Here is a 22,968-nt window from a genome sequence, read left to right as displayed (position 1 = left end):
AGGCAGACAGACAGTTACTAACGCATGCATAATTTAGTAGGGATGGAAGTGTCAGTCAAATCAAATATCAATTTCATGGCCCGGGTGACACTCAGTGCTACACTTAAAACATTATGTATCTTGTACATTATGTATTATTATATGAAACATTGTTACCCAAGTATTTTTACAAAATCTGTCTTGTGGTTACTAAGAAAAAAAAATGCTATCTCTGTATCAGAGAAATAAATAGTTATTTCCATCACTGCCCGGTCGGATCTAACAGCCGTATGCACTTACGTAGGGCTTCCAATACCGGGATCCTGGGATTCAAAATACCGGGATCCCGTCTTTTTAAACGCATTTTTCAATACCGGTATTTTAAAATGCAATACCGGGATCCCGGTATTTTAAAAAGGAGGGAAATGTGCAGTATAAATCCATTATATTATTATTTATTTATTCATATAACAATACAAGATTGTGTTCGAATATTAACATTAATGTACAATAAAATAACTAGAATTAACGTCAGACGCATCTAGAGTTAGACCAAGTACAGTCTGCAAAGACTTTGATAGTATACGCAGTGCAAGTGTTATTTGTACGTCATAATTTCATAGAAGTTTGTCGTTTAAAATAATACTTGCACGGCGTGTGCTATCAAAATCGTTGCAGACTTTTCTTGGGCTAACTCTAACTGGCCTCTAGCCCTTATTTTATTATTGAAACAAGATCGTTGCCTATGCGTCAGATAAATATTTGGTGGTTGGTGATGGATGAATGGATGAAGTTTTGTGAGTGATGAATATGATGATTGACATTAACATAATTAGTTCTTATAATTTTATCAAAAAATAAAACGAAAGAGCAAGGATAACTGTAATAATCGCAAACCAATTTTGACGGAAATTTGAATAAAAGTTGTCTGGTTGGTTAAGTTGGACTAAAAATGTGACTGGTGAGGTAATGTCAACAAATTGGATAAAATTATTGCCAACCTGTGGGCTTAGCACGGTAGCAGTTATCACGCAATATGGTATAAAATATGTGAATAAAACGTTAGTTACCGACGATTATATCATGCATACTATGGTAGCAGACGATATATGGAGTTATCCACATTTGACAGCGGTAGATGACAGAAGACAATTTGCATAACATGGGGGTTGGATAATTTGACATATTATCCCATTTTGACAGTTCAACTTAGTTAATTTTATCTAAGTGCTTCTTAGGTGACGATAAGCCTTGTCGTGAAAGCAAAACTAGTGAATAAACCTATTACAAATACAAATTACAGGTAAATATCCGTTTTTCTATGATTATATTGAGAGTTATTAGTTACAATGTTCCGCTTTATATAATATAGTCAATATTTTATTTGCAGGGAAGTCAAATTTTATTATTCCTACTCGCGGCTGCTGTTGAAGAAACAAAGCGTCGAAAAATCTCGTGCATAGCTTTAAGAAACGCTTGCAACCCGTTTGATATGCCAGACGAAGAGTTTCGGCATATTTACAGAGTGTAAGGAGTGTGCAGTGCATTTATGTGCCGAACTTAACGCAGAGTCTCAAAACGGTGATGGATTACCAAAACACCTTAAAGGTAAAGCTTAATAAAATTGTAGTGTTTCTTTAAAGTTAATATGTATTCCATGTAAGACAGGCGTCTCAATGACAATGCTACTAAACTCTTAAATACTATCTCATATTATAATTGTAAAAATTAGTATGTTAAGATATTCTGTTGCACAATCTTATACTTACTAACAGAGGTTACTTATTTAAGCCACTTTTTACCTCAACATTCATATCCTAACCTAAAGGGGAAAGTCTACTTACCTAGGTACAAATATTACATCTATGTTCTTATTTGTTTTAGGTTTTAACAGTATTAGCTGTAATACTGGTAGCTGATGGCAACTACCAACGCGGGACTAGTCAAGATGATGGCTTGTCCATTGGCCAGACTACTGTAAGTCAATACCTTTCTCGAGCAACTTGCACACAGAAGGTAAGTTCTCTTGAGCACTGAATTAAGTACTTACTAGACATAAAAAACTGTGACGTTCCACTAGGCGTGTCTTAGTAACTTTTTTGAATAAGTATGAGTGTGGCTGTATTGTGCAATGAGATAGGTAACTATTGTTTGATAGTTATGTTAAGTAGTTACTGGGTCTAGGATACATACTGTTATTCTTCATATTCAATTATTCATTATGTGAAAAAAACTGACAATCACAATATAAATTCCTGAAAATCTACCATGTGTAATTTTAAGTGAAATTGTATATTGTGAGATAAATAAATCATATCATATCATATCATAATCTGGGAATGCATTTAAGGTTTAACTAAGGTATCCAGTTCTAGTTCTAATGTGCTGCATTGTTGACAAACATACTTAGTCATATTTTTATTCAAAAAAAATAATACAGGCCTATTGCTTGATGACTAGCGGAATGCGCAGCAAGCAGCAACCTCGAGTCTAGGACAAAACTTAACTTTCATATTTTTGGTGTGCATCAGTAAGCGTTCATATTGCTCTTCACGAGACTCTAATGGATAATACATATATATAAAAACTAGCGGATAATATATATAAAAACCAATGGATATTATTCCCCGAAATGGTCGTTCCCGTCGATTAGTTACTAGTAGCTATATTTTGGGTGCAAATAGCCTGCACTCATGTGAAAATATTTCATTCATAGCTGCCACATGAACCTGCTGTTACTTATTTCCTTATTTTTCTTCCAGAAAACTTCTCGTGGATACAGGGGGAAATTAAGGAAGGCGCTCCCCGAGGACTTCCTAAGCATCATGCACAAAACCGGCTGTTGTTAAGAGCCCATCAACCTGCACACTAGCGCCACTGCTAAGTAATCGTGATTATTTCAATTTAACGAAATATATTTAAAAAAGGGGGCCGCTACGCATTGTATCTTGTATTAAAGTACCTTTTGAATACTCGTACATCAAACTAGTTTCTATGTTGCTGGATTCGTCAATCTATGCGTCCAAGTTAAAACGGCCGTTTTTGTTTTGAGTTTATAGATTGACGAATTCAGCAACATAGAAACTAGTTTGATATATTCACAAGGTACTTTAATACAAGATACAGTACGTAGCGGCCCCCCTTTTTTAAATATCTTTCGTTAAATTGAAATAATCATGATTAATTTAGCAGTGGCGCTAGTGTGCACGTTGATGGGCTCTTGAGAATGTGCGCGTGCGAGCCAGCTTAATAAATACTTATTTCGCCTATAACCAACTATGTTTTACTATCACACAAATACCTACCTAATCTATTTACCTATTTTTCTATGGTCAATCTTCATACAAAACAGCATTCCCCGCATGTAGGTGTCGCTTATTCTTATTTTTCATTTTAGCGTACAAAATCTGTCACTGTTACTACTTATAGCTTCTAAACGTATTTAATCCGACTTTCATATATATACACTATAGTATAATTAAAGCATTTTAAGCACGTTCTTATTTAAAGACGCATCTAGTTAGTCTGTGGCGGTCAAAAGGTTAAATAAGAATATTCCTAAATGCTCTATTATGCTATAAGTCTACCTACTTTAGTAACTATAACTACGGTCAGACAGAGTTTAATACTCTAATAATTAATGTTAAATTTTAAAAAACTATGTTAAATCCATTAACAACAATGTCAATATTCTCGCGGCGTTGGCACTGTTGTCAGTCTTCTATGTTTACTAGGTAAGTTAAGAGCCCGTCAACGTGCACACTAGCGCCACTGCTAAATAATCGTGATAATTTAAATTTAACGAAAGATTTTTTTAAAGGGGGCCGCTACGTATTGTATCTACATAGTATTAAAGTAACTTTTGAATACATCAAACTAGTTTTATGTTGCTGGATTCGTCGATCTATGAACTTAAAACAAAAACGGCCGTTTTAACTTTGGACGCATAGATTGAAGAATCCAGCAACATAAAAACTAGTTTGATGTATTCAAGAGGTACTTAAATGTGACGGAATCTATGAAAAGGGACCTTATTGTCGATGACGCTTACGTCATTATTAAAGATGCTCCGATATAAATATAATGCCGCGCGATGTAAGCGCCATCGACAATAAGGTCCCTTTTCATAGATAATGCCCCAAATACAAAATACAGTACGTAGCGGCCCCCTTTTTTAAATACCTGACGTTAATTTGAAATAATCACGATTATTTAGCAGTGGCGCTAGTGTGCACGTTGATGGGCTCTTAACAATATCGGCTCTGTGCTGCTGGAGAGAATATTATAAATGGGTAAATAACACAACTATTGCCAAAAAGATAAACCAAGTTTATTTTCACATTAAATTTTGGTATACAAACAAATCATTAATTGTCGTCCCCGGTGCGAAAGTGCCCATGATGCTAGCAACTTTTCAACGCTGGATTACTATGGGCAGCTTTTGCACCAGGAACGGCTCGGAGCGAGGGCCGTAATGTATAGGTATACATAGTAATGACCTGAAAAGGGAAAAAGTGTTTTGGTCTCAGACACACTCAGAGTACTCAGACAACGATATAACCGGAGAGTTAGCCACGGAAATAGGTACTTATGCAATTTATAGAGCAACGTAATCCCTCTAGTTAGTGTGCCATACTATCATTATTAATTAATCCGGTCGCCTGGCAGCAGTTCAGCGGTGGGTGTGAGAGTGGTTGGGCAACAACGGAGTTGTAAAATCAATTGAAGGTGTGCAATTTATAGAGCTCTGTGTTTGGTGTGATATTATAGCTAATTATGTATTTAATTCAAATATAACAATGCCAGGCGTTTTTGCTTTACGTATATAATCCACTCGTACTTTTCGCAATCGTACTTTTTGTACTCTGTCACAGAATAAATAATAGTACTACTCTGTTCGATTACGCCTAGGTATGTGTTAAGAAAAAGTAGAAGACATATACAACTATGCGTGAAGCAATTGTGAGTCAGGTGGAATTTGCTCATGGTCTTCCTGCAGGCGCTCAAGTGGTTTGTGTACTTTCATCACCTGACACTACTATTCCCCCAAATAAAACGCCTGGCATTGTTATATTTGAATTAAATATATAATTAGCTATGATATCATTTTACAACCCCTTTGTTGCCCATCCACTCACACACCCACCGCTGAACTGCTGCCATGCTGGATTAATTAATAATGATAGTATGGCCCACTAACTAGAGGGATTTCGTTGCTCTATAAATTGCATAAGTACCTATTTCCGTGGCTAGCTCTTAGACTAATATATATAATATACAAATACTTAAATACATAGAAAACATCCATGACTCGGGAACAAATATCTGTGCTCATCACACAAATTAATGCCCTTACCGGGATTCGAACCAGGACCGCGGCTTCACAGGCAGGGTGACTACCCATTAGACCAGACCGGTCGTCAAAACATATATATGTACTTACATAAGAGAATTTGGGACGTTAGCCGCGTACCCTGCCTCGTTTCCAGCCTTGGCCACCGGTGGACTTGATCACTTTATCTTTAGTGTATGACATATATTTCAATTTATAAGAACTGAAACAAACTACTAATGATGTCGCGGGGTAAACTATAAAAATACTAACGCGTTGGCCACATTGCGCGACTGGCTCCGGCTAAGGCAGGGAAGGCTAGATGGGAACGAAAGGTCCGATCGCTGTGTCTCGCTACAACCTATGGTTGTCGCCTTAGCCGAAGCCAGTCGAGCAATGTCATGGCCAAGCCGTAAGGCTAAAGGCTTCGTCACACAGGCGCGTTTTCCGGGCGGGGCGTTAGCGGGGCGCGCCGCTTTTACATATAAAACGCTCACGCCCCGCCCGGGAAACGCGCCTGTGTGACGGAAACTTAAGCGTATGCTGAGACGCAGGCGACGTAGGTCACGCAGCGCAGCACAGAGCGATTTTTGTAAAGTATAGAACGTCCTTTAGGTACGCACACTCCAGAGTAAGGACGTTCCATACTTTACAAAATCTGCTCTGTGCTGCGCTGCATGAACTGCGTCGCCTGCGTCTCATAATACGCTTAGCCTAGTGGCATTATTCATAAAAGTGTTACTGCCCTGAATTAGCTATGAATCGTTTGTCTTTATCTGTCATTTTGACTTAGATAAAGATAAGATAAAAGATAGTTTATTCAAGTAGGCATAATTACAATGCGCTTATGAACGTCAAATAAAGCTAGGTAGACCGGCTCCCTTATGTATTTGAAAGAAAGGGATAAAAAATTATTTAACTAAATCAGGTCCGTAAAGTTTTATGAATAAGGTGGTAAGTACATATCTTGTCAAATAAAAATGATATTTTTGATAAAAGTTTTTATTGCCGACTATAAAGGCCCCTGTACACAATGGGCCATCGCCGGCCAAACCAAGGGACGCAGCCATGCGGTAGAATGAGATAGCAATATCACTTGCTCCCTCTAACGCATAAATGCGTCCCCCAGAATGGCGCATTGTGTACTGGGGCCTTAACAGGCAATTAATACCTACTCATAAAAACAATTTCTAAGAAACCCAAACACAAATTAGGTTGCTTTATATATATCAAAGAGTTTCTTTGCCCACATCCTGCGTCCATCATCAGATATTCGGTGGTACCATAATATTGCGTTATCAGTTATCACCCAACTTAAATAATGTATATTAAGTTTTAGCTCAATCGAATAAAGAGACGTGGGGTCTAATTTATCTTGTAATATGTACTTGATACATACATTGCAACTTAAAGGTTTGTTAGAAAAAACCTTTTAAATACCACTGTAATAGTTTCACCTACATATGCTTAACAAATAAACACTTTTACTATTGACTTCGAAATGCATGGACGTGCCTGCTGAGAAGTGTGTTCCAGGCAGAAAGTCAGAACTTTTTTTTGGCGCACTCTCTCGTTTTATAGCTAAATATTATGACTATCCCTTTTCTAAATAAGTCATTAAATAATTGAGGCTGCAGATTTTAGTTAATTTCTATCGTGTCCTCGATAACTTGAGTGTCCTCCAATATGTTATGACTGAAACAGAAACAAATAGATTAGATGAGGTCATGATTCTATAGTGGCGCAGGCTAGTACAGAGGTTCATTTGCAAATTATAAGAAATTAATGTCATTTTTAGAAAGCTGTCGTTTTTAAGTCAGGGGGATTTTATAGTTTCATTGGTCCGATTTCGTTTCGACTGAAAATAAATTAAATTTTGTTCCAGTAACTATTAATCCGTTATTTAAAGCATTTTTGTTATTATTATTTTATTAAAGAGTACCTATTATGTATTAAAGTGTAGTCTATGCCACCTGCGGCATAAAAACATACCAATGAACATCTTATTCAACAATATTTGTCTCAGTAGTTAAGCTTTTATGCTAGGGTAATACACGACACAAACATACCCACACACATACATACATACCTACATACATAGGCTGCTAAAATCATAATTCTTCCCATTGTCACGTATACAATCAAACCACTTAGGGTATTGCAAATGAAAACATTTAAAATAAGAGTACCTACTTAAATCTTTCAATTAAACTGCTGGCAATACACACTAGGCTATGCCTGCGCAGTTTAGCATGTACACTGTACAGTTCAACTGCACAGGTAAAGCCGGTTTGGAAACTGCAGTCGAATGCCTTTTTACCTGTGCAGTTAGACTGTACATAAAAATTAAATATTAATAATATTTTATCCTTATGTCTTAGATTCATGGCACAAAGTGTGGTGGTGTTTTTCTTTTGTCAATACACTTGAATTCTTACATACAAAACCAGCTTCTACAATATTCAGACAGGGTAAAAAAACAATTTTGAAAGTGAGGTCTACGGGTTCCAAAGTTTTTAATTGTTGTTACAATCATTATGACCTTTTTCTGCAGTGTGAAAAAAATGTCAATTGGTAGTTTAGTAGTGTATCTTTCAATGTTGTTAACTCTAGTTTACCAAAAACAAGTATAACAAACTAGAACTTTCTAGTTAGGTAATTAATCTACAGTTGGATCAACTTTTACAACATCCATTGTTGCCATGACAACTTCATGCAATTATAGTAGTCATAGAACAGTTTTTAACAAACTTTTGTCACTTAGTAGAACATAGTCATAGTAGAAGATCAGTGTCAATAGTTTTAAATGGCACAATAAACTCTTCATGATTTTAGTTTAAGAAAGGTGTACTTACATCTCCAATCCTTGATTCTTCTGGATCCATTTTAGACAAGCCAGTTCTCCCGGTAATTGGTTGAGTTACCGCTCACTGCTAGCGGAGCCTGGGTTGCTGCCACATTGATTTTTCTAACTTTGCAGCTCAATTAACGACAAGTCTGACAATAAAAATAGAATTTATAGATAATTGACACATTTAACAGCTAAATTGTATTCAGTGATGATTTGATGACCCTACCTGCAACGGTAGTTAGAAACTGGATTTGGGCTAATATCAACAAGATAAACAACAAACATTAACACATTAACTGCCAGCGACTCACTAGGGGAGTTCACTGTTCGTAGGCGCTTTTTGCTACATACGGTTTTTCCCGTGTTATCGGCTACACTCGTAGCGCGTAGCTCGCGCTGGCACTGAATGTTTTAAGTAATGCTAAGTTATGGATGTTTCTTGTGTCCATACTACAAACTTTGCTTAGTTTGAGATGAGGTTGATCTGTATTAATTATTAGCATAGTACTTACCGACTTCCATGCCTGCTGCCACTGATGCCACTGATCTGTACGGATCGTGCTCTCATAGAACTTGTATGCAGCACTGCACTTATCTCTGGCTTCCGAGAGGCTCATGGTCCTCCCTGTACTCCCTGTAGGCGAACAGGGGATGCTGAGTTATATATTTTGCTAGCATTTTCTTCTGCGTCAAAGAATCGACTGAAAAACATATTCATGACAAAATCAGTTATGATCAAACGAATTATAACTTTTTCTGTAAATAAATTATTGGTTTTTAGAGAAACTTACATTATGCGTGGCATTTTCTTTAGATTTCACAGTAAATCAGTATTTTTCTTCAACTTGGTTTGTATTCTGATATTTTCACTGATCACGCGCGTACGCGATGCTTGTCAATGTCAAATTATTGTCAATTGACTCAATTGTCAAACACGATTATCCGTGCATGTTATAATGTAGGTCAATTTGTATAAAGCTGTCACTCATTTAAACACTTTTCAATTTGGAAGTGTAGTAATAAAATTGACTATTCATGTTCAAACTATGTCCGACACACGTCCGACATATGAATAAGGGCAGCCATTGAATAGATTTTTCATAAGCTCTACGCATAGACAGTCGTGGTCACTATCGTATGATAGTCGATAACTTTATTCAATATCGACGTGGTAGGCTTATCGTAGCTCGGGGCCATGCTCAGCGATATGACAAATTTACCAATAACGTTAGAAGACAACGTATCATACCACGTGCAATATGATACGCCCGTGCTAAGCCCGCTGGAGTGTGAAATAAAAATTATTGCAGATGCTCGCATTGATTGTTTATTGTTGTAATAGCTTTTAGGACATATCTGGTATTCCAGTGAGCCTTTTTAATTCCCCTTTTTAATCAAACTATGATTTTTTAAGCGATGCATATCCAATACCGGGATCTCGGGATCCCGGTATTGGATACCTGGTTTAACTTAATCATCACTTAATCATCATTGAATTGATTAATTTCATCCCTTTTCATTAATTTGTTTATTTTTATTTAGTACCAGTGAATGATTTATCAATTTAAATAATCTACAAAGTAGAAAAACAACGCTAGATGGGTTATTGCGTAGCAGCCTACGTAGCGTGCATTTATTAATAATCAGGATTAATATAATATCGACGGTATTATACCACCTTACCTACTTATATTTAATTTCGCTCAGTGCAGTGGTGTCGGTTGTTGTAATTTAAATGATAGATTAAGTTGAGCATGTTATGAATGTAAGTAGTTTCTTAAGTTAAAAGATATGATATTCTATTGTTGTATAAAATCTACCGCGGATGGAGTATCGAGACAAACCTTACTGGTTTACCGATACTTTTGTAATTAAGATTAGATATTGTGTTGTAATTACCTGAATAAATAATAATAATAAATATTTAATTTAACTAATACTGGCACGAAATAATAGCTTTTCATTAACTGAATTAAGCGTAGGATTGATCCTGCTCACGCCTTCTGATTCTCCTGAACCCCCTTGTATTATCTTGGCTATACTTAAGAAAACAAAGTTTGAAATTCAATTTCTATCAGTCAAGTTTATAATAACTTTGTATGGCATGTTAAGTTAAGAATAAAATTAAATTATTGGCATTTAAAATGTAGGATTTCATAAAACTATGCTAGAAAGTTATGAAGTATTTGTATTCTATTAAAGAAGCAATCAACTTGTCAGATGCATAGCACTAATTAACGAGCTTTCCCTCTAAAAATGAAACAAGGTTAATCGGAAAACCGACAATTAAGTGCCAATATTAGAACTGCCACGAACAAAATCACATCTAACTAGCAATTGTATAAATAACATTTAGAGATAAAAAGCATAAAAGTACCGCTTATTAAGCTGTATACACTACTTAAGGTGAAATGAGTAGGAACTTGTACTGATAAAAAAGACAGCAGTATAAAATATTGCCCACATTCTATTTGCCTGATTTGGTTAACTAAAATTTCAAATTTTATAATATTTCATAATATTCTTTTTCGTCTTAATTTCCCCGGGGTCCCGTAAAATTTACGTTCGGCGACAGCTTTTGGTCGCCTCCTTTTTATATTCTTTTAAACCGTTTTATAGTATATTTATAACTCGGTTACTACTAGACTCTTAGTAACTCAGTGGTCGTGGGTGTGGTAACATTTTGCGTCATCTTCGCCGTCCTTTATTCACCAAATAAGTAACATCTTTAGTGATAAATGTTCATTTTACTTAATTGGGCGTCTGCGAAGCGGGCTCGCTTCACAAGATGTTTTCGGTCATTCTCAAAAATTATATCTGCGGTCTAATGTAGGCCGCAACCTATTGTTTTCATGTAAAATGTATGAAAAGAGTCGTGGCAATTAGACGAAACATTAGACATATTCGTAGAGAATGATCCTTTTAAGTATGTATTAACTGATTTTGTCCTTTATAAATGACGTTTTATTTATTTCTAGGTAATTAACGTAAAATTGTTATATCCTTTGCTAACACAGCATGTGAATCGAGCCAGCCATTATTTCTACAATAAAATGTGCCTACTTTCCAATGGGAAAATTTTATATATGAAAACTAAATTTTAAAATTTTTATTGTATACTGTATTTGGTATTTTGGATCATAATATGGAATGGCATATTATTTCCGATGTATTTTTGAGAATACTGCACTGTTAAGGCTCGTTGTTCCACTTAGGTATAATAATCGGAATATTGATATTAGTCGGAACACTCGGAATCATATTGGCTTGTGTGCGCACGTGCACCTCATTTCCGCTTTACAAAGTGAGTTACGTGCAAGTTACGTGGCAGAACCCCAAGCACGTAATATTCATATTATAGTGGAATTATATTTATTAGCGTTGAATTAGCTTTCTGTATCTGTACGTATAGTTTTTTAGGGTTCCGTACCCAAAGGGTAAAAACGGGACCCTATTACTAAGACTCCGCTGTCCGTCCGTCCGTCTGTCACCAGGCTGTATCTCACGAACCGTGATAGCTAGACAGTTGAAATTTTCACAGATGATGTATTTCTGTTGCCGCTATAACAACAAATACTAAAAACAGAATAAAATAAAGATTTAAGTGGGGCTCCCATACAACAAACGTGATTTTTGACCGAAGTTAACCAACGTCGGGCGGGGTCAGTACTTGGATGGGTGACCGTTTTTTTGCTTGTTTTGCTCTATTTTTTGTTGATGGTGCGGAACCCTTCGTGCGCGAGTTTGACTCGCACTTGGCCGGTTTTTTTTTTATGTATTTAAAATCAAGTGCTTTATGACCTGAGCGAAATCCATAACGCGGGTTGCATCCAATGCTTGGCTAGTTGGCTTAACATCAGAAGGGCAATATACATTACAAATATTACAATCTTATTTACATGCACTCCGTTTCAATCGGATTCGAAAAAATCGGGCAGTTTACTTTGAGTATTTTCTACATCGGCGCGGCGGCAGAAAAAGTGATATTTCCAGAGGAAAACAAATTAGGGTAACCATTAATACCTAGCCGTTGAAAATTGGACCAGCTAAATTGAACTTGGATAATTTATTCTCCTAATAGGCAGCAGATGGGTGCTCTTACACTTTAGATTGCTAGCTTGGATATCCTTGGATCGATGTAAGAAAAACGCGCTCATAACTTTGAATGCGGGTCGCGGTACATAAACATATCACATACATATCATATAAGTGTTTTAGGTCTCAAATCTAAGCTTCAGTTACAAAATGTATTTACGTTTAGAAACCTAGTTAATAGGAAATGGTTAAAATGAGAGTCCAAAATAGAGCTCTACATTTGTCGCTAGTTAAAAAAGTAATTATGCAGCATGGACACATAGCCGTAATTGCTATGTTTAGGTAGGCACTAAATACCTTTTTTATATGGATCGCGCACCTTACCTTCTTTATTATTAAGTTTAAGTCTGTAGGTACACACCCAGTAGATATGTAGGTTCGTGGATAAAATAGTAATATACGACGAAAGCCATACGACGATTAAATACCAGACAATGTGCGTAACAGGGACGGACGATATTAGATTTATAAACTCGAGTCTTAAGCCATGGTACCTAAATAGTGGCCCACTGTGCGATTTTTAGAGGAATTTCCTTCAGCGGACATTCCGGCCGCGGATTGCACTAGTTCTGCCGAGATTTTTTCAGTAAGGAGCTTTACAAAAACCGGGATTGTACAGGTTTTTATGTGGTCGGCAACGCGCACGTGACACCTCTGGAGTTTCAAGCATCCGGATAGCCTACAGTAACCACTTACAATTAAGCGGGTCGTATGCGTCGGTAGCCGAAGTACTTACCTACAATACAATCAATTATTGTAGGTAATTACGCTTACCGATGCGCGTACGCCGTAAGATCTGTAGGTAGCGAAAGTCCCTGGTTAACGATATCATCGGCCGAGTCGACGTTAGTGATAGAAAACGTATCCTAAAAAAATACAATATCATGCGTGGCTTCTCTGTATTGTGTCTCAAATATATGCAACGCCAAATTGCCATTCTAACTTCAAAACTCAACAGTGTGTTGTGTAGATGGCTTTTTAAAATCTACCGTCCATTTTTCACTTTTGCGCATAATATTCACCCGGACAGCGGAGTTTGATGAAAAATGCATATAAACTGCCGTATTCGAACTTCAAGATATTCACAAGAGACGACACGTACTAGATCCATTCTAGATTCTAGATACGTTATAGTTTAGATTTCAACTAGTTCTCTTTTGCAGCGCAATTCGGGCAACCAATGTCACTTTTACGATAGATCGTGTTAGATATCTATTAGATGTGAATTAGATCTCTAAGTAATATCTTGTGGAAATCGTTCAAAAGTATCTCCAGAATCGCGGAAATGTCAGATTTGACAGGTTAGATCTTAAATATATCGTTATCGTATCTTGGCGATGTCTAATAGATATCTATTACAAAATCCGAATCGGGCCCTAGGTGTGGAATGCACTCACTGCAATAAAGAATGTATGATTGTTTCAGAGCCCAGGTTCGTGGACGCGGGATCCAACGTGACGGTGGTGGTGGGCCGCGACACCACGCTCACGTGCCGGGTGGAAGACTTGAACGATTATAAGGTAACATTTACTATTCATATTGGCCGTTTTTTAGCTAAGTGAGCTCGTGATATAAAACTATTTAAATGGATTATAGTATCCCGGACTTATCTTCCTCGCGTTGTCCCGGCATTTCGCCACGGCTCATGGGAGCCTGGGATCCGCTTGGCAACTAATCCCAGTAATTGGCGTGGGCACTAGTTTTTACGAAAGCGACTGCCATTTGACCTTCCAACCCAGAGGGTAAACAAGGCTCGTATTGGGATTAGTCCGGTTTCCTCACGATGTTTTCCTTCACCGAAAAGCGACTGGTAAATATCAAATGATATTTCGTACATAAGTTCCGAAAAACTCATTGGTACGAGCCGGGGTTCGAACCCGCGACCTCCGGATTGCAATGCAAGTCGCACGCTCCTACCGCTAGGCCACCAGCGCTTTCTCGGACTTATAATAAGTGTTTTTCGACTGACAAAGTTGTTTACTATTTTAAAACTATCCACTATGCTGCTTACAATCTCACAGTATCTTAAAAAGCTTCGTCTAGATTTTCTACAACTGAAACTTTCATGAGTTCTTGAAGTTTTATCTTCTTTTGTCCTTTTATTTTTTTTACATAAACTTTAGTTGCATAGAACAAAGCTGTGTTTTCAACTCCGCCATCCAGTGATAATAAAATTACAAAAGTTAAGCTTAAAGTTCGTGTAACTGTAGCTTTGGTTAGTTGATAAGTTTGTTCATCTAACAAAGGTGTATAAATTATACTCTGCTACGGAGAGGCAATAATAATGTTTGTGACATTTAGAAGGTCAATTCGACTAATGACAATATTGAGATGCCTAATATCTCTCTCGCCCGCTCTCGCTTTCTCATCGTAGCATTTATCTCGGTTTCGGATTTACTTTCCCGCTTTCCGACATTTTGTTCTGCTTTTCGCCTATAAAATTATAGTCAAAGGTAGCAAAGTAGAACTCAAGCGGATTAAGATAATACATTGCATGGTATATGGTATTCCTGATATTAGTGTCCGGCAGTTCTAAATATACAGGGTGTCCCTAAAACCAACGTCAAGACTTAATCGGCTTATAGAACAGCTGTTGGGCTACAAGATTAAGAAAATTTATCATTCAGATCTCATAGTTTTTGAGATATCGGCACTTTTATATAGGTACCTTTTATAAGCAGGATTCTTATAATAGTGCCGATTTCTCAAAAAAATGAGCCCTAAAAGTCTTGGCGTTGGTTTTACCCGATAGATACTATACAGTGTTTACATACTTAAACAAATCCAAAGAACCTTCAGATTGTTTTCGTCTAGACGGGTTGTGTCTGACCTACTCAATAACATTAGGTACCTACTACGGGCTTCCCTAGTTTGTATTTTATGCCCAATAAACAAAAAATAACACGTAAACCATTAGCACTTATTATGAGTTAACTATTTTTTATCAAAAAAATACATAATATTTAAGTGCCAAATTGACACTACAAATTCTTCCTTTAAATTACCTTTTACTAGGGATCCATAAGCAAATACTCATAAGCTATTTCAATTAAATGGAAGGTCTATAATACTTTAATTAATGACGTAAACAGGCATCGGCATCACTTTCGCAAGTCATTTAGTCATTACGAGTGACGCCATCACGAATTTCACCTGCCTAGAGACAGTGGCTTACGTTCCATATACGCCCATTAGTGAGACTTATAGTTGCCATAACTCATTTCCTACATAATGTGTTTCCATTCACGGGTTCTAATGCGTGCCTTCACTGTTTGTAGTTGAGAAAATGTTATAGTAGGTCGAAGGCGCCGAAGTTGACTAATAGTGACATATTAGTTTAGTTATTAGGTAAGTACTTGTGAAGTTCATTTATAAGTAGTGGTACCTATTTGGTGTCGTGAAGAAGTTTTTCTATCAATATTGTATCATTAACTATAGATACTACTTGTATTTGCTAAATATAAATAAGTACATGCCTTGTTGTCGCATTCTCATTATTAAATAAATAAAAAAGAAATATTAATAACATAGTGATAATAAATAATAGAAATAGAAAATATTTATTTCGCGTAAAACATACAAAAAAAAGAACCAACAAAATAATTAATTACAGATAGGGTAACGGCACCAGTGGCCAGCCAGGTACCAGTGGTCAGCCTTTTGAGTCGTTTATTGGTCATAAATATGTGGTATATTCGTTTAAACAAATCGCGAGTACTCAAATAGGAGCTTTGATTCCTTATTGGTTAATACGTCACACGACAGGTGCGGTGAGGGAACGGGGGGAAGAAATATACTCGTTCATACAGGTGCTGTTTGTCGACGAGTGCAATAGTGTCATGTCCGCCATATTTTTTACTGCACGTGGTGTTCTCTTAACAGGCAAGAAAAACTATGTTTTAATGTTAATGGTTATTGTTTTTGTTAATGATTGGTTTATTTATTAGTTTATCTATTAAATTGCATTATATTTGAATAAAAATATCAATATTTCACTTATAAATTGAGGGGGCTGGCCACTGGATAACACTTTTTTCCAAAGAATCCAGTACCCAGCCCCCCACGGCTGACCTTTGGGTTATTCGTTTATTTTATTATTTTCGAGCCAATGCGACCGTTAGGACCGTTAAATTTAAATTTTCAAATTTAGTTAGGCATGCCCTAGTCAATTTAAAGTAAAACCCAGTAGTCAGCCGCATTTGAAATAACGTTTTAATGCGGCTGAGCACTGGGTTTCGCGGATCCAGTACTCAGCCATTGACCTTGCTTGGTACGTCGCCGCCAAAAATATGTCCACATTTTTAAACCCTATCTCATTGAAATAAGGTTCAAAAGTGTATACGTATGTGTAGTGTGTACATATTTTTGATGTTAACTATACATAACTATCATTTTTCCTGGTCGGTAGATATATGACTTTGTTTAATATTTGATAATTAGATCTGCATAGACTCGAGGAATTATTTTTTACCGAATTCCTACTAGGAACATAATTATATATTACCTGTCATAAGAATTGTAAGTACCTATAAGATTTTTTTTTATTAAATAAGTAAACAAGTAGGTAAGTAATACGTATGTAGGTATATGCAAAAAAAATATAAACTAAATATAAACTACAACTATATAACTACAATAACAATAACTAAAATAGTAATAAAAATAGATATTTGTATAACATCGTTGATTTCGATATATGCAAAAAATTATTAACTAAAATTAAAAACTACAACTAACTACAATAACGATAACAAAAATTATAAAGAAAAAATAAATATTATAATATCGTTGATTTTGATATAAATATTAGTGATTTTGATCTAATTATTATGAATAGTTTATATAGGCTGAGTACTGGGTACACAGAGGCTGCTTACTGGATTTTGGAGGCTGACTACTGGAGAAAAGTGCCACTTTTTGTTTAAACTTAATTAGAGATATTATAAAGAGGATTGTTATTTTTTTAAATATTTTGTCTTAAAACTATGATAAACAATTGATCTAACCATGTCATTTGTTTAATTATCCGACTAATCCTGAAGAAATGCCGAACGTTCAAACTTAAAAAAGTCGTTATAAGGCTGACTACTGGTGCCTTTACCCTACACCAAATAGACTTAACCCTTTCTTGGATGAATTTACACTTTTATTAAACATTCGATTTGGTACTCTGTTATTATTTGATTTCAGTATACAAGTTGCAAATGATGTAGCAATTATAAGTATAAGCGTTCGCTCGTTAGAAAAGTTCACAATTACAATGGCTGTCTCATTACGGGCCATTTGACGGTTTTCCTTTTCAGAAGTGTCTCCAATTGTGCCCGATTTTCATTATTAAGTATAGTCACAAACTTTAAATAAATTTCATCTAAGATCTAAGAAAAAGTGCCCAAGGCCTCCAGTGCCCCAGGCTGGAATCGAACCAGCGTCCTGTGCTATCGAGATATAAAACAAATTAAAATATTTTCTGAAAATAATTTATTTGTACCAAATACTAATACAAGTATCGTCACCCTCAGATATATCGGAGCGGCAAAGGTGTTCACAAATATCTGAACTTTGTTATAAAGACGTTAAAGTTCATGTTCAGCCAGCCTATTATGCATAGCTTTATCCATCTTTATCCACGTGATAAAATAACTGTCACTGTTTAACACCGTGGGAAAGAAAGTGACGGACACCGTTTTATCACGCTGTCACGTAGACAAGAACGACCATCATATCCGTACAGGTATTTTGACGACCGGTCTGGCCTAGTGGGTAGTGACCCTGCCTGTGAAGCCGCGGTCCTGGGTTCGAATCCCAGTAAGGGCATTTATTTGTGCGATGAGCACAGATATTTGTTCCTGAGTCATGGTTGTTTTCTATGTATTTATATCGTATTATATATATCGTTGTCTGAGTACCCACAACACAAGCCTAGAGCTTACCGTGGGGCTTAGTCAATTTGTGTAAAATGTCCTCTAATATTTATTTATTTATTTATTTATTTTGTGCACCTTGGTCGCTCCAATATATCAGATGGCTACTGTCCTACCACGTACCTAATTCTATCTTTAAACAGAAATAGAAAGGTTTGTACTCTACTGTCAGCCACACTTTTAACTGTACTGTAAATTAGTAAACCTTATTGAAAATTGCTTAAGTCTTTCACCAATTATAAGTAGAACAAAACCTACTGTCAAATGTTCCACTCTGGTCTCCCTTCGAATAGGGGCTCACACTCGTAAATATTAAGGCAAAGTGTCGGCACCACATTTGTCCTTCGGAAGAGCAATTATGAAGGCAAAGTTGCCCCATTTAGGGCTCCAGGCCCGAACGAAACGTACAAATGTTCCCGACAACAGAGTTTTAATTCGCTGGATGGTTTTAATTCAAACAATCGTGGCTTCGAGCATCAAGAGTTTGTTTATGAGTCAGTAAACAGAACAAATACATTTTTAATTAAATTTGGACTTTTTGACGTGCTCTGACAGACGGTAAACAATCTTCCATAGCGAGGCAAAGCCTAGAGTCCTGAGACAGTCAACATTAATAAGTGCTGCCTAAGCTAATTAGGACTTTGTTAGCTTTCTTGTTATTAATTGGACAATAATTTCTAGATATTTATTATAAGTACCGACATACTTACATAACAAATTAAAGTCTAAATTAAATAAGCACAAATCGTAGTCGCAACTTACAGTCGGAGATCGACCAAACCACCGTAGATAGTAAGAAGTAGAAGTCATTAGAGAAACATAATGATTATGTACATAGTTTATTCAATAATCATGATATTACGAAAAGTAAGTAGGTATATTAATTGAAAGTTTCAACACAGCAGAGGTACATGGTAATATACATTTAACAGTTTTCAACACATAGGTACATACATTAATACTTATATATGTCACCGTAAGATTGTGAACCCGTTAGTTTATGATCTAACGTAGGTTAGGTTAGGTTAGATTATAATCTGACGAGTGTTTACAATTTTACGGTGACATATACATAGTCAACTAAGAAACAGATTAAGCTAAATATGTAAGACGTTATCAACTGCCGTATTCGAACTTCAAGATATTCACAAGAGACGACACGTACTAGATCCATTCTAGATGCGTTATAGTTTAGATTTCAACTAGTTCTCTTTTGCAGCTCAATTCGGGCAACCAATGTCACTTTTACGTTAGATAGAGTTAGATATCTATTGCCGTATTCGAACTTCAAGATATTCACAAGAGACGACACGTACTAGATCCATTCTAGATACGTTATAGTTTAGATTTCAACTAGTTCTCTTTTGCAGCTCAATTCGGGCAACCAATGTCACTTTTACGTTAGATAGAGTTAGATATCTACTGCCGTATTCGAACTTCAAGATATTCACAAGAGACGACACGTACTAGATCCATTCTAGAAACGTTATAGTTTAGATTTCAACTAGTTCTCTTTTGCAGCGTAATTCGGGCAACCAATGTCACTTACGATAGATCGTGTTAGATATCTATTAGATGTGAATTAGATCTCTAAGTAATATCTTGTGGAAATCGTTCAAGAGTATCTCCAGAATGGCGGAAATGTCAAATTTGACAGGTTAGATCTTAAACATATCGTTATCGTATCTTGGCGATGTCTAAAAGATATCTAGTAGATGTCTATTTCAAAATCCAAATTGGGCCCCAGGTCTTAACTCACTAGGTATATTATATTACAAAAGCCTCAGACCGTGTAAAATGTTAGAGAGATGATTTCAGATACAGAGCATAAGTACATTATGTAATCCTAGAACGAGATTAAATTATGTCTAGCCACGTTCAAAAAGCCTCTTAAGTAGTGCGCATGCTGTTTTATCTTACAGCGTGTAAAGTCACGTTCTAATTAGGGCTCGCGAGACGTATTTTTTGCTTCAGTGGTCTTTACAAGAAATAGATTTATTTCTCTTTGATTCACTGATATTCGTGATTAATTAATCCCTTTTATGTCAAAGGCAATGTGTGATCCTTCTTTTATACTGCTCAATCGGCATTGTAATTTATGAAATGAAACCTTCCGCGTTTCTTATTCGACGGTTATGATATGGAATTGTATTGTATTTTTGCATACCTACTTTTTATATTATTATTTTGAATTCAAGAAAACGGAGGAAGCTTAAAGCTTTTAACACGTTGAGTGCCGGAAACCTTTTGCGTATTGTTGCTTTCCTCTACAAAGCGGGAAAATGCTGGGATCGGCTACGACTTACGATCATAGCGCTACGAAAACGTTGACTGTGAATGCGTTACATGTTGGGCCATATTTTTCCCTTCGGCATTAGGTAAATATTAAATAATGATGAGAATCCTAGTGCATGAGTTAGTACAGCAGATTATAACAGGGAAATTTCATATACCTAATATACATATTATATGCCAAATGGATATGTAAAAGCACTCTGTCACTATTTATCTACTCATGTACTGGCTTTTTATGATGCCTAAAATAGAATTCTACCCAATTTCACTAAGCAATTCTCAAAGCACAGTCAATTTGGCACGAAATTAATAACATTGCTCGTGAATGTGACCTACATAACGGGCCTAACCGACCACTTCATCCGTTTGTCTATTCGCCTCTCTATCGCTCGAATATGCAAGAGCGATAAATTCGATTTCCGCGGTAGACCCGAGTTCCACAAAATACGAATCGCCCCCGTAAAGTACCTATGGAACTGCGCATCCAGATGGAAGCAATTTGCACGGAACAAGTCGGCGCCCTTTGTCAGTAATTGATTCAAATCCCCGTTCTGACCTAATTGTGGTACGTATACGTAAACTTCAAAGCCACAGACATACTGCCGTATTCGAACTTCAAGATATTCACAAGAGACGACACGTACTAGATCCATTCTAGACACGTTATAGTTTAGATTTCAACTAGTTCTCTTTTGCAGCGCAATTCGGGCAACCAATGTCACTTTTACGATAGATCGTGTTAGATATCTATTAGATGTGCATTAGATCTCTAAGGAATATCTTGTGGAAATCGTTCAAGAGTATCTCCAGAATCGCGGAAATGTCAAATTTGACAGGTTAGATCTTAAACATATCGTTATCGTATCTTGGCGATGTCTAAAAGATATCTAATAGATGTCTATTACAAAATCCGAATCGGGCCCATATACTCGTGACTCTCTAGTCTCTCTTATGTTCTTGAGATACCTTTGAACCTGATACCTTAAGAAGCCGAACGAAGACGTACTTATACCTATACTCATACCATACATCTGTAAATGTATTCTCAAAATTTAAAATGATGTTTTTACCTGTAGGTAAATAACCAATTTTCAAGTTTGTATCCATTTGCGAACTGAACACACTTTGACAAAAAAAAGACAAAAATAATAATCGACTTAAGTCATTTATTTGTCTACACAATGCTAAAAAATTCCTAAGCTTTGATCTTTTTTTAAATAACTATAGTGCACTAATATGAACCCATCATATTAGTGCACTATAGTTTAATTTGTTTGAATTTGTTTCAAATGCGAGGTCTATTCAGTTATATATGTTTGTGGTTAAAGCTAATCGCTCACGCCATTGATATCACGTATCGAGAGTCAGGACCCTCAAAATTGGCCGTAATTAGGCCTTTGAGGCCAAAATGGCCATGCCATTAACGAACAGTCATCAAGCATTATAAAGGAGTACTCAGTATCCGATGGGTCAAATTTCAACTTCCTATGCTTTCTAGTCGGTACCTAAATGATGTCCTATGTTAATTGTATGTCGAATAAACTTGAATTAACGAAAGTAAGGTACACGTCCCAATGCTTGGCATACGAACGCCCAACAGTTGGCACACTGCTGTCACCTCTTACTGCTAAAGTCGTGACTTGATAAATGACATTGTACTGGGACAGTGATTAGCACTCGGACGTATAAACAAAAGCAAATTTAAGGAGGTAAGATTATTCTTAGTAATCTTTAAGTAAATCTGTACTAAAGTAATTAAGAATATGCAATCTAAATAGCAGACGAATAAATCCAAAAGGCCTTAGTAGTTGAATACGGCATACAATTTAACTTTGAAACACTCAATATTCCAAAAAATTCTGCACTCTACTATAATTTTTTACTACTTTTGACTTCTTCATCTTTAGTAAATAAGTACCTAGCAAATATCATGGAATAAATAGGTAATCTTATTTTTCCGCCTTGCCTTAGGTATAGTTGACTGGTAAAGAATGGATTCAGGCATCAAGTCCACATTTTGTACGGAAGGTTTCTCTTTTTTGTGCAATAGGTAAATATTAAATTTTACCTTAGCAAGGACTAAACAAACTCTTTTGAAATACTCGTAACCTATTGAATGAGAGTTGTAGAAAAGCCAGTAATTGATCTAGACCACAAATTAAAACTTTTGAAATGGCACACTCAAAAAGTAAAAGGTTATTCAATTCTTTCATCTCGCCAAATATCGCAATTTCATTTATTTAATTCGATTTTTAACTCCGGTTTTATTATGAAAATGTTTAGTCAGTCGGAGCGAACTGAAATTGCGTAGTACGGACCTAATATCACGCCATTAGGAATGATTTACTGTAAGTATTTGTTTTGTTAAATAAAGCACTTTTCAGGAGATTTAAATAGTCCCATTCGAAAGTAAGTACTTAAGTAAAAATATTCAGTTAGGTACCATTCAATTTAGTGCACTACGATTTCTTTGCCTCAATTTATAATTAACTCAA

At 36.1% G+C, this 22,968-nt stretch overlaps 1 protein-coding gene across 1 annotated transcript in view; it reads left to right on the top strand.

Moving 5' to 3' along the window:
- LOC134649594 (protein amalgam-like) overlaps nucleotides 1-22,968 on the top strand; it is a 47,591-nt gene that overhangs the window by 9,946 nt on the left and 14,677 nt on the right. The window contains exon 2 of the mRNA XM_063504414.1: nucleotides 13,683-13,777. Within this exon, the coding sequence (XP_063360484.1) occupies nucleotides 13,683-13,777 (95 nt within the window). The remainder of the gene's footprint in view (nucleotides 1-13,682; nucleotides 13,778-22,968) is intronic.

Source organism: Cydia amplana, chromosome 7 (assembly GCF_948474715.1).
Source record: "Cydia amplana chromosome 7, ilCydAmpl1.1, whole genome shotgun sequence".
NCBI classification, from domain to species: Eukaryota; Metazoa; Arthropoda; class Insecta; order Lepidoptera; family Tortricidae; genus Cydia; species Cydia amplana.
Note: the sequence above shows the minus strand (reverse complement) of the source record. Positions and strands in the feature narration are given on the sequence as shown.